Consider the following 15,930-nt stretch of genomic DNA (forward strand, 5'->3'; position numbering starts at 1 on the left):
TTCCCCTTCCCCCCCCCCCCCCCCCCCCCCTCCCCCCCTCCTCTCTCTTTTTCTGTCCAGTACCATGTCAAATTTCTGCCGCTCTCTCTCTCTCCCTCCCTTCCTCTCTTCCCCTCTCTCTCTCCGACTTGTACAGACATGGTTTGCAGAGTTTTGGGTGGGGAATGTTCAGGTATGCGTTCACACACACTCACACACACACACACACACACACACACACACACATAATCTGTCTGTGTACTGCTGGTGTAGCAGACTAGGGAACAATGAGTCTCAAAAAGAGACTTTCCTTCAAGAGGACCTGGAACTTCAACACTGTAAGTAAACTTGTGGTTTGCCGGGCGGGCCTCGTCTTCCTCCGTGTAAAGCGGGGAGACTCCTTTTGCTCATATCAGCTGTTTTTCTCATTAATCTCCCGCTTTTGTTGCTCGTCTCTTTCTCTCGCCTTCTCAGAACAGCTGTTTGAAGCGGTGGGGACTCGTGGTTGTTTGTTTGCGGGGTGCTAGAATCAGCCTTGACTTGTGTAAAACTTTAGAAGTGGCTTTTTAAAAAATCTGTGGTAAAGTGTTGAACAGGATTTCATCTCAACCCAGTTTTCTGAAGGAAGGAACGCGCTTAAACAAGCCCAAAAGATAAAAGAAGTCACTTTTAAAAGATGAGCATTACACTCTGAGAGAGGTGTTAATGGGTGACATTAGCGTTTGTGTGAATGTGGTTTATCCTTCGACTGGGAGTGTGTTTTTGTCACGGCGGCTCGCTTCAGATCATACACATAAATCTGTATCGGTGTGATCATCTACGTTCCTTCAGCATGTGGTGTCTCGGGATGCCAGACTGTACAGCGTGGGGGCCTTACCACAGTAAAGCTGGAAGAGCGTTTTCCAGCTGGAGAGCCAAATCCTGATCCGTGTGGAGCCAGGGTACTCGCTGTGACTTGAAATGTGATTTTGTCCATTTGGTTGGTAACATCCTAATGTGGACAGCTTTCAGAGGGATTCCAGCTGGGAAATGGGAGTTCTGCAATTCAGCCCTGCATGAAGAGGATCAAAGAGGTACTTCAGAGCCACCCACGGTGAACCAGCTCGTCACCAGAGGTGTCAACAGAGGAAGGGAGTGTGTGGACAAGAGGGGACGGTGTGCCTGGGTCATCACTTCGGCCTCACTGTAGTGGACTTGAGGGCAAGGAAGCAATAACAAGTTGAAAAACACACAGTGGTGTGTGTGTGCGTGTGTGTGGTCTAACCCCTGCGGCCTCATACATACAAACATACACACCACCCTCTGTATCGTTTGCCAGCTCTACCTGGTCAACTTTTAATTGTGACACGTCATCATTACGTCATTTAATTTGAGAAAGTGCTTATGCTTAATGATTAGTCATTAAATAGATAAGTTGATCCACAGATTATTAACCAACAATACTTTTCGTGGCCAATTTATCATTTAATTCATTAATTGTGAGGGTTCGCTAATTTTCTAAGTTTATATCATTGTAAACTGAATAATTTTCAGCTCACCTCTTATAGAGGTCATTTAATAGAGCAAACATTCAGTCTATTATTTGAAGGAAAAGATATCACCAAATTAATCCACTGCCCCATTTGAGAATGCAAGTAGAATTTGAATTCACTGAATTGATGTTGTCACAGGTTAGATTAACTGCTGGATTTTGCAACATTTCCGTTCATTTAGAGGCTCTTCAGCCTGCTTACGCAATGTATGACATATTTGTCATCAACACAACTGTCCTCTGACATGAGCAGGGCTTAAAAGATGAAGGATTACATCAGCTTTGTGTGTCAGGAGGGCGTTCGTTATTATTTATTGCAATACTCCCGCTCACATGTCTGTGAACAAGTGGAAGTTCTACTCTTACAAGAAAAGGTCTGTTTTATTTGTCAGCTTATAAGTAAAGTCTTTCCATACACAGGTTTTAAAAGTAGCACTGACTCCCGGATAGTAGTCAATACACTAAATCCCAATTTCAAGTTTCTGCCTGGAGACTTTCTGTTTGTATAAAACCGAAATTTACGTCACATTATGTGATGCCCGTCTCGTTCTTTAAAGTGAACCATGGTCACAGCACTGTATATATTTAAGGTTTGAGGTTTAGCTGCTTTTAGACCCAAAAGGACAAACAGATGGAGTGGGTGTTCTCTCTTTTCTCTCTCTCTTCTGTTTTGGTTTCGCGTTGGTCATCTTCCTAGCCACCCATGGTTACTGTATACATGCTAACCACCACAGAAGGGGATGCTTTTGGGTGTTGACTAGATGGGGGATGATCCCCAAAATGGAACGAGTCGTCAAGTTTGTTGCGCATGACCGTGGTCACGTCCCCGGCCTTCAGACAACCAGTGGCATGAACAGAAACTTAAAAGAATGGGCTGGTCCTCGATATGTCTGGACTTATTCTATGGCTGATTGATCAAACTGAAAACTACCAATTAAATCACAACTCACAGCCAGTTTAGAAATGATACTATGAGTGAAACCAGACAGGTAAATGAAACCATGTCTGTATGTTCCACTTTCAAGAATAGCAGGATGCATTGCTTTAGTTAATTTTCATTGTTCTATAATGTTGTAGCTCTACTCTCCAGTATTATGCAATCCACCGAGGCACAAACTGTGTGTACTGCTCACACTATGGCAGCCTGGCAGTAAGAACCTTGTTCAGACGTATTATCAGCCTTGAATATTCACACTTTAAAGTGGCAGCTCAGAAAACACCCTGGAAATAGTCTCCCCTTTTCAGATGAATCCTCCAACGCACGACACACTCGATTTTTTCGAGTGTTCTTGGACCAAGCCCTAAGATGCGCCTCTCATATCTTCCCCTGCATTTAAATATATTTGCGACAACAGCTTCACAGTTTGGGCTTCAAAGCTGTCTTTATTAGCCTAACCAAAATGATGCTTTACAGAAGGCCAATGCTGAGGCAGTGACTTCAAACTGAAGCATTGCCAAGCAGATATATGTTGATAAGATCAAGATTGGTGGTGTTTTGTTTAGCATTATTCCTTGACTCTAATTACACCCAAGTATGGAAAGTTGTCCCTGTGTAATTTCCATGCCCACTAGGGGTGCTTGTGCTGTTTGCGTTTTAATCAGGGACATCTACACATGCATAAACCACTCGTTCCTTAAATTAGCCAGTGAAAAGAGAGCCATTACGGCCACTGATGGCCTCTCAACTAGCCCTGCCTTGATGAGCTCTGATCTTTGTGACTGCAGTTAGCAGGAATGCACACATTCAGGGGCTGTGAGGGTAATATAAATTGAGGGTGGGGTCCTGGTGTGGAGGTGTGAACATTTGTGTGGTAGAGGTGAGGGGTCCACCCACTTACAAATTAATGGTCTTGTGTAAGGACCCAGTCCTTTCCCAGTAGCACACACACACACACACACTAACACTCATCGGCAACCACAAAGATACACACCTCCAAGCGACTGGTGTGATGACTGAAGAGACACTGCTATCAGCACCGACTTCAGTCTCTTGTCTCAGCACAGGAGGTCATGAGGGCAGCCTCTCACTCATGTCTCTCTTTGTTCTCTTTCAGTCTGCTGCTTCCTCAGATGGTGGTGAGTACCCTTCCTTTATTACTACTTTAAAACACTATTCTCTAAAAGTCTAAACATTATCTCATGGTATTAAATGTAGGATAGAGTGTGAGCTCTGTAAGGGAATATTTTTAAAACTGAATTGAATGGCAGGATTAAGGCTTTTTCTTAGGAATCTGTTTTTATTAACATAGTGAGACATTTTGATTGTGTCCTCCTTTCAGTGCTTTGGCCAGACTATTCAGGGTCTGCATTTTTATTTCTCGTTTTCTGCTCTACCCTCAAGACAGAACTTTGTAGTTGCTCTATAAAAATGGTCTAATAAAAAAGACTTAGCACATCAACTGTAGGCAGCATGCCTTATTAACAAAGGATGTTTGCTAAACGTGTTTTGGGCTTAAAGTCATGGGGCTGAGGTGCGTGCTGTCTGGTCTTCCCTTTCGTAGCAGTTTTTAATAACATTTGCTAACAGCCTGACCAAGGCTGCGGTGAAGAGTGCTGCTCCCCTCCTTTCACTGTGAATGTGGATCAGAGATGCACGGCTGTTTGCTTTCTAAAGCCATCTCATTAACCGAGCAGCACACAGTGTGGTAAACAGGGATCCCAAAGCCTCAGTCCTAATATATTAAACCAAGTCCAAACAAGCGGCTTTTCAGCAAACCTTCAAAAAGATTTGTGGCCCAATTTAAAAAAAGTTCCCAGTTCTTGAGATTGTCATGCTTAACATAAATCCTGTGAAATTTTAATGACACATCTACTGATTCAGTTTGGACAATTTCTAAGAAATTCGGATGTACAGTAAGTTTTAAAAGGTCATGTAAAGGCCACCTTAGTCATAATCTGAAAAACCCCAACGTAAGGATGTTAGTGATGTCATGTGTTATTTACAGTGCTTTGATTTCACAGCGCCACAGTTTAGTTGGAACTACACCTATTTGTAAATCCACCCTAATTTGTGTGCAGGCATACTGCATACTGCAGGCATGAGGATATGCTGTTCCTCACCTTGCCTAACCTAGCTAATATTTCTGTTCCCAGCAGCAGAGAGAAACCCTGTTAATACCAGTCGCCCAGGCCAACCAGTTGACTCTCAACAGAATGTCAGAAACAGCTATTTATCCGTAACAAACCTTACTGTGACCCTTTTGTTTTTTGTTTTCTTTTTACTGTGCGCTCCCTGCCTGGTCGGCCCACAGCTCTAAAGTGGCCATCTGCTGCCATGATAGCAGGTACCGTGCAGGCCCAAGCCCTTACTAGTTGAGCACCAGTTTCTGTCTTCTCACCCACTCTCCCTTGTGTCCTTTTAATGATCCATGCCCCCTCCGTCCTCCTCGCTCTTCTCCTACCAACCAAGTGACATCTGCTGACCTGTTCGCTCTGTACTGCACACATCCCTCATAACATGTTTCAGATGACATTTACCTACTGTGTAACATTTAGCAGTGAGAGGTGTAACAAAGGGAACAGTAAAACCAATAGCTTACCTTTCCAAACACTTGACTGAAAGATTGTAGCAAGAGTTTTAGACGCACTAGTTAAATTAGCACTACAACCCGAATCCGATACAGTTCCAATGTTAGAAATGTGCTGTTTATTGTTTTGCCATTTTTATTGTTTACACTTTAAACAAAAATCCTAGGCATGCATACTTTTGTAAGATTTGTCTTGTTTATGGGTTCTTAGAGGAGATCTAATGAAGTCTTTATAAAAGCATTGTTCTCTATGTATTAAATTGCAGCACTCAGGTTTGCCTTCTCAAAAATTGCTCAAACAAGTTGAGTGAAGGTCAAAATTGTCAAAAGGAAGGAAAACACACAAAAATGCTGAACCATACAGGGATATTTAGAAGCCTGAGAGAGCACACAGGAGAACAGCTCTAATATTCCCTCTGGCTAGAATTACCCTTCAACATCAGAGACCTCTAACCTTTTGCATTTCGCTCTCCCGTCTTGCAGACTACAGTGGAGTCCAGTTGCAGGGATGCTGCAGCCAGAGCAGCCTGAACAGTAATGGCAGTCTTCCAGGAGCAGGCAGCCATCGAGGGGTCCTGGAGCAGCGCGTGGCCAGCTGGGCCGCCTGCTTCGAGCGGCTCCTCCAGGATCCAGTGGGTGTGCGCTACTTCTCGGTAAGTAAAGAAAAAAACAGTAGTTCTGAGGTAGTTCAAAATACCCTTGCTAGCATCCGATTACTTTTGTTTGTTTATGTCACCACATGAATTATATTCAAGCTCAACATCAACCCCCCCCCCAGCATATTTTCATATTACCAGACCTCCCACATAAGTGATGTGTCTTTGAATTTAGCCCACAACACCATCAGAAGGCTCGACATTAGGTTCTGGCGTCCCAGATCCACCTCGCTCCTCACCTTCCATCAACACGGAGCAAGCTGCACTCGCCCACACTTTCCTGCGCCTACACTTACACCAATCTTGTTCGCATCATTAAACCCAGTAATTTCGTTCCTCACTACTGCTCTCAACAACAACAGCAACCACAACAACAACAGCGCTGGCAAGATGAGAAAATGATTACCACTTTGAGATCATATAGAAACTCTGATGCTGTGTGTCTTCACAGGAATTTCTCAAGAAAGAATTCAGTGAGGAGAATATCTTGTTCTGGCAGGCCTGTGAATACTTCAGTCATGTCCCTGCAACTGATAAAAAGCAGGTAAGTCCACATGAAGCCGCAGATGCAGTCAGAGCTGTTATTTGGTGGTATTGTATACTGTGGTCCATACTGTGATCTGCAGATATTCTAGTCTTATTCTAAACTTGTCACGTAAATAAACAGCTCTACCAGACGTTAGTTACCAGAAGTTCACTTGCTTCCAATTCCCTCTGGTTGCTATACACTCCTACACGCCTCTCCATCCACATTCTCACCCAAACTCTGTGCTTTTTTTCTCCTTTTTTGGCCTTTTCAGTACAAATTGCATTGCATACAAACAGTGCAAGCTGCTGGTTGCCACCCATATTTGTTTTGGTACAAAACACTGCAATTATTTGAGGGGTGGTCAACTGTCTGAACTATGTTGTTACTGACCAGTCATTCTGTAGTTATCTAGTGTATTTACTCAGTCGTATGGTTTGTGCTGTTTCCTGACTGTCAAAGACTAAAGGAACATGTGCAAGTTGGTGGAAACAAAAATCTTTGTGTCTGGTTTGTCCGGTCTTCAGGTTTGTCCCAAGCTTAATCTTTTCGTTTCCCTTTGAGGAGATCCCACTGCTAAAATCCACTTAAAACAAAATACAGACTATGTCTGACTTCTCCTCACAGATTTTTCATATTTTCAAACTAAAAGGCTATCCAATATCCCCAAAAAAGTAATTATTAGTGAACATAATTTTGTGTAGCAGAAATGTTTTTTTCTCTCTTCTTCCATTAATCAGTTGCGACGCCGCACATTTATCTTGAGACCCCTTTGTGGGACCCGATCGCCCGTGTGGGACCACTGGTTTTTAGCACAGTAAGATAGTGCTAAAAACTAGTGGTTCTTGATTCCTTTATAATTTGTGTGCAAAATATATGAATAAAAGAGATGGTGACAGACATGTAGCGACATCATTTACCACAGCTGTTCTTGAAATCTCATTCCTGCAGCTGTCCCAGAGAGCTGGGGAGATCTACAACAGCTTCCTGTCCAGCAAGGCCACCATGCCGGTCAACATCGACAGCCAAGCCCAGCTGGCTGATGACGTCCTCACCTCCCCACGGCCCGACATGTTCAAGACACAGCAGCTACAGGTACCAACGACACAGCAGTAGTAGTGAGCTCATCTCTTAAGATAGCACAACCTGTTGGTTGGTCAATAAAATGTTATGTCAGTTCAATTATACAGTTGTTACACATCAACCCTGAGCATCAAGATGTTTTTTTCTAGACAGTATTATTAGAAGGCGGGATTCTGTGTGCACTAGGGGGTTTTGTTCTCATCTAGCCTTTAGTCACTTTGCATAAGCATATTGGGTTTTTTTGGTGGCCATCTGGGTTTGTTTATGAAAAAGGCTCTGAGCCTTTACGAGAGAGATAAACACAAACTGGCATACACCCACAGAGAATCTAGCACATACTGTACACACAGACACATAGACATGCAGTCAGAGCTCTGTATATTTTCAGCCTGCACACGAGCATGATAAAATGTTAAGACACCTGTCATAACATCAGCTGTAACCATATGTTAACACTACTAGTTTTGTCTGTCTGTGTTTCATTATATTCTTCTTCACTCCCTTATTTTTGACCCTACGTGCCTCTTTGTGCAGCTCACCTCCTCCTCTCCACTTTCACCAACTACTACTTCTTCTTCTTCTTCTCTTATTGTCACTGTTTGTTTACTCACAAACACCACTCTTTATTTTCTTCACGTCTACAGATCTTCAACCTGATGAAGTTTGACAGCTATTCACGATTCCTCAAGTCCTCCCTTTACCAAGAGTGTATGCGTGCTGAGGTGGACGGCCAACCCTTACCGGACCCCTACCAGATTCCCTGCAGTCCTGCGCCGTCGAAGCACAGTGCCAGCTCCGACCGCTCCACCCTTTCCACTCCGAAAAAGGTACCGCCGTAGCCTTTTTTACACTGCACCAAAGGGGATATATGACATTGCTGACGTTGCTCATCCGTCTAGCACGGCAAGTAAAGTATATGTTTCGGTTCTCTAACCAACAGGAGTCCAGAAAGCAGAGGTCAGGGAGGTCACTGACTGAAGACGGCAGAGACGAGAGTGCCGACAAGAAACGCGGCATCTTCTTCTCATGGTCCCGCAACAGGAGCTTCGGGAAGGGCCCAAAGAAGAAGGACATCGGAGACATTAACCTCGGTAAGAAATGAACTAAAAAGCCCGTTGCCGTGGTTACAAAGATCCCCGCTGTTTGAAGCTTTTGCAACACAGAAACTTTCAAAGTGCTGATGTGCCCTTGAAGAAGGCACCAAATCACTGCCAGCTCCAGAGTTGCCATGAGCTAAATGCGGGGGAGGCGTGTAGAAACACAGCTGCCCCGCAGTGATCAAAGTGTTACACACACACACTACTGGTACACTGGAACACAGACTTGTTGCAACTCTGGCATTTTGACACACTGAAGAGGGTATCAGCTACAAAGTATGTCAAAATATGGCGTTTTGGGGGCGATTTGATGATTATATCTTAATATAGCTTGCATTTTGTCTTATTTCAAAGGCTGGAATTGACTTAAATGTTACTACAAGCAGTCATACAGGGATACCTTGCCTGTGTTGCCAAGTGGTTGCTCATGGTGAGAAATTGTTGGGTCTCTGTGAGTAATATCACATATCACAAAGACTACAGTCTACACCTGCTGTATATGAAAAGCACAATGAGATAACTGTTGTTGTGAATTGGCGCTATCTAAATAAAATTTAATTGAAAAGTATACGCAATATTGTAAATATCACAACTTTCAGTCAAACATTTGGCATGGTTATCTCTAATAATTCTATCAATTAAATTCTATCAATTGTCTCTATTTTCATTATGTGATCGTCCTCTCTTGCTTAAATGAACGTTAGGTTCATTTCACACTGGTGCTTTAAAATAAATGTCTCTCACTGAATGTAGCTGCCCTTAAATGTAATGAAACACCTTCTGTTTATTTACAAATAGCTTGTTTGCCTGCCAAGATTTTGTGGTGGCAAACTATAAATAATAAACCATTGTTGTAGGTGATGTTATAGCTTGACACTGTCTTGTTACATATCGTTACGGGTCATTTAATGTGAGTACTGTGTAAATGTCTCTTCATCAGCCTCTGTCCTGTTTTGTGCAGACTACTGGGGCAGTAATGGGCGGAGGGAGTCCCAGGGCTCCTTGTCGTCCGGTACCAGCCTGGAGATGGCCACTTCCTGCTCTGCTGGCAAGATCGAGGTAAGATTCCTCTGGACAGATCACCATGGCAACACAGGGCCCAGTGTCTGTTGAAGCCATCGTAATAAGCCAGAGTTGTTGTTTTTTTACTTGTCAGCCCACTCTTTTTTGTTTATGGATGGCATGAATCAGAGGGCAAAGAAAAACCTTATCTACAATTACAGCTAAATCATTGTATGCTTAACACTTAAAAGCCACAACCCAGTCCCTCTTGTTTAATTAAGCCTTTCAATCTCTTTTTAATTGTGTTTCGTCAGTCTGATAATCGCCACTCAGTGGGAGTATGGGAACGCTCCCCCAAACACTGCAGCGTCATGCTTCCCGACGGTTCCTGCTCCTCTATCACTCTCCGGCCCGGTGCCTCCATAAGGGAAGTCCTCCAACATCTCTGTCAAAACATCAACGTCAACATCGCTGCTGTCGACCTCTTCCTGGTGGGAGGGGAGAAGGTGAGGGAGGCAAATGCCGGGAAAAAATTACTGACTTATGCTGAAAACATCTGCTGCTGTTAGGTCTGAAAGCAGAGCGCCGCTGCAAGCAGGACCTGAATTAATTGACTCAACCCTCTGTTTATTATCAGACTTTGGTAACAATACAGTATGACTACACTTAGCACTTAAATGTGCTTTATTATAGTTGAAACTTAACTGAAAGAAGCAGAATTTACCCAAGGTGAATTGAAAGGTTAAGTTACTGTACAAAGATGCTACAATATGTAGCGTGTTGATACTTTCTGTTTTGCTAACGTGTACTTTCATGCTTTTTTCCTCCTAGCCTTTGGTGTTGGACCAAGACTGCCTGACCCTCAGCTCACGAGACTTGAGACTGGAGAAGCGGACCTTGTTTAGGTATGAATGATCACGTTTGCTTTGATCTCTCAATGTCCTTTCAGTATCACGGTTTATGTCGATGCTGATGTTTACTTGTGCTCTTTCTTCACTTCTAGATTGGACCTGGTACCTATTAACCGCTCTGTGGGGCTGAAAGCCAAACCTACCAAACCTGTCACTGAGGTCCTGCGCCCCGTGGTGGCCAAGTATGGCCTCCACCTCAGCGATCTTGTGGCCAAAATAGTAAGTCGTCCCCGGTGGTTACAATGCCTTAATCGTTTTGAAGCTCCTGTGTGTACAGAGAGCAGACCGTGCAGTGTGTGACAGTGCCACAGGGTGGAGTATCATGGTTAGGGGAGGGAAGCGACCGCATCCTTTTCCATCTCTACACGGTGGTTAGCACTCTGACTCAGCCAGCCTCCGAAGATAGAGCACCAGGGCTATAATTAAGAATGACGACACCCCCCAAACATGCCGACTCTTTACTCCTCCCCTAAACCCCTGCCAGAGGATTTATTTTAGTCCTGTGGGTTTACAGGCATCATAACTGTATCATTCAGAAGACAGGAGCTGAAAGATGGTTTATAAATTAGGCAAAGGCTCATGAAGAGAAATTGTAACATATATAGACTCTGGCATGACAGGTACAAGATACTAGATATTAGATAGATATCTAGATACTAGATACAAGATACTAATGTGTCGACCATCTAACTGCGTTTTGTTTTAGAGCGGAGAAACTGAGCCTTTGGACCTGGGTGCCCCCATATCGAGTTTGGATGGCCTCCGAGTTGTGTTGGAGCGCGCAGACCCATCTTCAGGCAAAGGTAAGACCATCTAACACGCTGTAACCTAATATTTAACATTAAATATTACAAAAAATAAGAAATTTACTACATTTTAAATGGATGTGAGAAGTGGTTTTCCCCACTGGAACATGTCATTAAAGTTTTTATTTATTCAAACACACAAAAACATACAGTCAAACTCTAAAATAAACACTTACCCCAACATCAGCAGACAGTATATCCAGCAACCCCATATACAGGCCTCCTGCAAACTGACATTTCCTTTTTTGAGACAACCAAAATATACATTCAGCACCATGTCTACAATGTTTTTCATATGTCCTACCTACAAAGAGATACATTCCCATGCCCTCCCAAAATGTTCTTCTTCGTTGTTAATTCTAGCCAACATGCGTTCATATGATGCAACTTCTGATATCATTTCCATCCATTTTTTAACATCTGACAATTATTCGAGCGTATTTAGATATATTTGACATTTCTGTTTGGTCCCCTAATAAACACAGTCTTGGTGATACAGGTACCACCACACCGAGCCACTTACTCACATGTTCCAGTACTTTCTCCCAAAACGAGTAGACCAGTTTACATCCCCAAATTACATGCAAAAATGTCCCTATTTCACTCTGACACTTCCAATTTCCTATTAACCCCATTCTATGTATTTTTGAAAGGGTGAAATAATATCTATGAATTATCTTGTACTGAATAAGTTTCCCCTTCGCCTCTCTCATGTGTTTCCCTGTATTAGATAAGATATTTAACCAATCATCCTCACTCAGATCACACCCTAGGTCTTTCTGCCAAGTGATCCTCAGATTTTTACATCGTATACCATTAAATGTCTTGTAGAATATGGCTGTTCTGTGTGTTATATTAGGTTGGTCCAAAACTTCCATCAATGTATTCTTGTTGCGACTAAATTTACCCTTTGTGATATAGTCTCTTATTTGGAAATATTTACAAAAATGACCTTTATATTCCAGATTATATTTTTGCATAATCTCAGCAAACAACATGAACACTCCATCCACACACAGGTCACTTATTTTGCGTACCCCTCTTACAAGCCATTGATTCCAATGAACAAGTTTCTTCCCAATACATATGGCTGGGTAATACTATAGAGAGGCATTATCTTGAGGTGAATTTCTCTCCAGACTGCTTTAGAATAAGACAACACTGGGTTTGAAAAATAATTATGTCCCTCACTGGAACCTGTAACTAACTTGTTTCTTTACTGGGTTGTTCTCTCTCGACAGAAATGTAAATCGTGTCCACCTCCACTGATAAACATATTCAGGTTTTGCAGAACATGTCTCTCGTGTCTTAAGTGTCCTCACCCTCCCTCTCTCTGTATCACTCTCTCCTCATCAATTTCTCAATCTAATGAATTTTTCATGGGCATCTCTTGCTCTCTCTTTCAAATAGACAAATCCAAGTCTTCCTCCTTAAAAGGCCACCCTCCAACCAGGAGTTTTTCTGCGACAGTAAGTACTCACGACGTCTTCATACTCATACAACATGTTGCCAGCAAGTCCAGATGTGGTGTTTTGTCCTTTTTTATTGCTGCGCTGCTTCTGCAACATTCACTATCATCTGATAGCGGCCCACGTTAATCCTCATTAACATTTACAAGCTTGGTACATTGGTGTGTGTTTCCTGATCTTTTTGCATTCTTTGCCCTAACACTGCCTGTTGCAGACTCACTTGCTCATATTTCTCTGTGCTTGGGGTATTGCACAGTGTGTAGGCAGATAGCATTTGGTCCATATACTAGCAAGGTTAGTTAAAGCTCTGAGCCGACAGATGGACCAGGCTCATCTTTATATGAGGGTCTCAGTAAATCTGGACCCTCGGCTTAGTAGGGTGCTTGGCAGCTCGTGCTTAGCCCCACCCCCCAACCCCATCCCCCATCCCTCCATCTCCTAACAGAGTGCATTGTTATTGTTGCATCTGCAGGGAGATGAGAGGTCAACACCAAAGGACTTTTCTGTGAGAGCAAGTGGACCAGACTCAGCACTCCCAGGGGAAAAGAGAAAACAGAAAAAGATAAATATAGATGAAGCTGAAGGTAAATCTCCTTTTTCCTTCTTTCTCTCTCTCTCTCTTTTTGACTTGTTGGTAGATTTCTTAGCTTTGCTTTGCATCAGGACTGATATCTTTGGCAGCTCTGGAGGGTTATTCTCTCTGTCAGGTGTTAGGCTGCTATGCTGCATGCTAAACCCAATTAATCCCGTTCTTCCAGGTGCTCACCTATTTGGAAAGTTTAAGTGAGGGAACTTGTTTGATCTGTTTTGCAGAATTCTTTGAGCTGCTGAGCCGGGCACAGAGCACCAGAGCCAACGACCAGCGCGGACTCCTGAACAAAGAACACCTGGTGCTTCCCGACTTCCTGCGCCTAACCCCACCCGACGTGTCCAGCTCCACTCCTGATTCCCTGAGACAGACCCGGGAAAATGGCGTCCCCTCGCGAGGGGCCCTCACCTCCAGCCTACGTTCGGAGAGCCTTGACTCCTCCCTCAGCTCCAGTGCTAATGGACACTCCGGGGCCAGGCGGTGCTTGTTGCCCCCTCCCCGCCACCCAACATTTGGCACCCACCTGTCCCCCATCTCCCGGCCCATAGACACCCGGCCAAACCTCCGCACCGTGGAGGAAGACACCCACACCGACCTGACCCTGGTGGGGGAGGGCGACATCAGCAGCCCCAACAGCACCCTGATGCCTTCATTACCGTCCCCCATGCTGTCCTTCGAGAGCAGCATGCCTGAAGCCAACTTCACCCCGCCACCACCCTGCTCCCAGTCTCAAGACAAAGGTGGAGAGAAAAAGTCCAGCTCAGGTATTTCTACAGCGTAACAAACCAGTGCTCCGTGTGTTTGCGTGTGTGTCGAATGTGCATGTGTGTGCTCTCTCCCCGGTGGTCTAAACCCAACCACCTTCATGATAAAATTCCCACTACACTGACTCTGATGCACTTTAATGGCAAATTGATATTGACTCATTCAAACCGATTTGTTTTATTAAACTTAGCAAAGCATGTACATGTAAATAGTATAATGTATATATTCTGTTCAGTGAGTAACATTTACTTGGATGTCACTTCCCATGTCACACATTGTTGGGTTTGCCATATGACTGGGATTATTATTATTCCAGTTAAATATTTAGTTTATTTTATAGTTTTGGGTGCATGAGAATGCTGATGTAACTGATTATGGATTTTAATAATATATGCATAATGCATACAGATAATGATCAATATTTGACAGTACTGTAGTCAGTGAAAGTTGCGCTGAAGATTATAATTCAGAGCAACTGAAGGTGTTGAGATTTGCAGCTGTTGTCCCCGGCATTATGGGTTAAAGATTTACAATTAGAAAACATCACAGCAAACCAGACCCATGGAATCTTTTTACAGTGTTGGACCTGCGAAGGCTGGAGAGTCATTACAAAACAAATGCTGTATTCCTCTCCATCCCACCACCTCTAGTTAAGAGCAGTTCAACAATGTCAAAAAGTTTATTTTTCTTTTCTTACGCAACTCTCTAAAAACTAGTGAATCATTAAACAGTGTCAGCTCCCACTACAGCAATTTGAGCAGTGGAAAATAATTAGTCATTGGAGGAAGTGCACCTTTGCGCTGGTGACATTGTTGAATTGCCTGTCATTCTTTATCTGAATCATTCACTCCCTGTCTAGATGCCTGTTGTAGATAATCACTGCCAATAAACTCTGTACCTGTGATTGAGTAGATCTAATAAATGTTAGAACTGGAAATCACTCGTCTGTCTTTTTACATGTTTGTAAGCTCGGCCGCCCCTCCACCTCCATCTCCACCTCTCTGCCTCTGCATGCCTTCTCCCATCCCCCCTTAGCTCTGTGTCATTTTGTCTTGTGGCTTCCTCCTCTCATCAGCTCCCATACTCCTTTGTGTACTTACCTGTGTATTTCTGCTCAGATTGCTCAGCGTGGCGTGTTTGTGCTGTCTTGTTAAACGGTAAACTCTGCCTACTTGCTTGGGGTGTCACGGCTCTGTTTGTGTGAAGCTTCAGTGTGGCACTGTGGATCTCCTGAGTCTGTCTTGTTAAACTTGTAAACTTACAGTCGTGTGGTTCGTTGCGCGTGTGGAGTGAAAGATCATCTCGTCTCCTGCAGATGGATTTCATTTTCTATTTCTCATCCTCCACATCCCCACTCCCCCACTGTGTATGTTTCTGAGATTTTAAGGTAAACAATCAGGTGGTGAATTGATTTGTAATGGTGGTGGGTTATTTTCTACAGTAGGAGCCAAAAGCATTCTGTGTCCAGATATCCAATTACAGTGGGTATGGAAAGTATTCAGACCCCTTTAAATTTTCCACTCTTTGTTTCATTGCAGCCATTTTCCAAAAATCAAAAAAGTTCATTTTATTTCTCAGTAATGTACACTCAGCACCCCATCTTGACAGAAAAAAACAGAAATGTAGAAATTTTTGCAAATTTATTAAAAAAGAAAAACTGAAATATCACATGGTCATAAGTATTCAGACCCTTTGCCGTGACACTCATATTTAACTCAGGTGCTGTCTATTTCTTCTGATCATCCTTGAGATGGTTCTACACCTTCATTTGAGTCCAGCTGTGTTTGATTATACTGATTGGACTTGATTAGGAAAGCCACACACCTGTCTATATAAGACCTTACAGCTCACAGTGCATGTCAGAGCAAATGAGAATCATGAGGTCAAAGGAACTGCCTGAAGAGCTCAGAGACAGAATTGTGGCAAGGCACAGATCTGGCCAAGGTTACAAAAAAATTTCTGCTGCACTTAAGGTTCCTAAGAGCACAG

At 43.3% G+C, this 15,930-nt stretch overlaps 1 protein-coding gene across 3 annotated transcripts in view; it reads left to right on the forward strand.

Moving 5' to 3' along the window:
• rgs12a (regulator of G protein signaling 12a) overlaps positions 1 to 15,930 on the forward strand; it is a 37,634-nt gene that overhangs the window by 16,028 nt on the left and 5,676 nt on the right. For all 3 annotated transcript variants that reach the window (XM_046065595.1, XM_046065594.1, XM_046065596.1), the window contains exons 4-17: positions 3,565 to 3,586; positions 5,521 to 5,690; positions 6,145 to 6,237; positions 7,171 to 7,314; positions 7,947 to 8,129; positions 8,243 to 8,393; positions 9,361 to 9,458; positions 9,716 to 9,907; positions 10,233 to 10,306; positions 10,405 to 10,531; positions 11,019 to 11,115; positions 12,529 to 12,587; positions 13,060 to 13,171; positions 13,401 to 13,940. In XM_046065595.1, coding sequence (XP_045921551.1) covers positions 3,565 to 3,586; positions 5,521 to 5,690; positions 6,145 to 6,237; positions 7,171 to 7,314; positions 7,947 to 8,129; positions 8,243 to 8,393; positions 9,361 to 9,458; positions 9,716 to 9,907; positions 10,233 to 10,306; positions 10,405 to 10,531; positions 11,019 to 11,115; positions 12,529 to 12,587; positions 13,060 to 13,171; positions 13,401 to 13,940 — 2,062 coding nt within the window. The remainder of the gene's footprint in view (positions 1 to 3,564; positions 3,587 to 5,520; positions 5,691 to 6,144; positions 6,238 to 7,170; positions 7,315 to 7,946; positions 8,130 to 8,242; positions 8,394 to 9,360; positions 9,459 to 9,715; positions 9,908 to 10,232; positions 10,307 to 10,404; positions 10,532 to 11,018; positions 11,116 to 12,528; positions 12,588 to 13,059; positions 13,172 to 13,400; positions 13,941 to 15,930) is intronic.

Source organism: Micropterus dolomieu, linkage group LG12 (genome assembly GCF_021292245.1).
Source record: "Micropterus dolomieu isolate WLL.071019.BEF.003 ecotype Adirondacks linkage group LG12, ASM2129224v1, whole genome shotgun sequence".
Lineage (NCBI taxonomy): Eukaryota > Metazoa > Chordata > Actinopteri > Centrarchiformes > Centrarchidae > Micropterus > Micropterus dolomieu.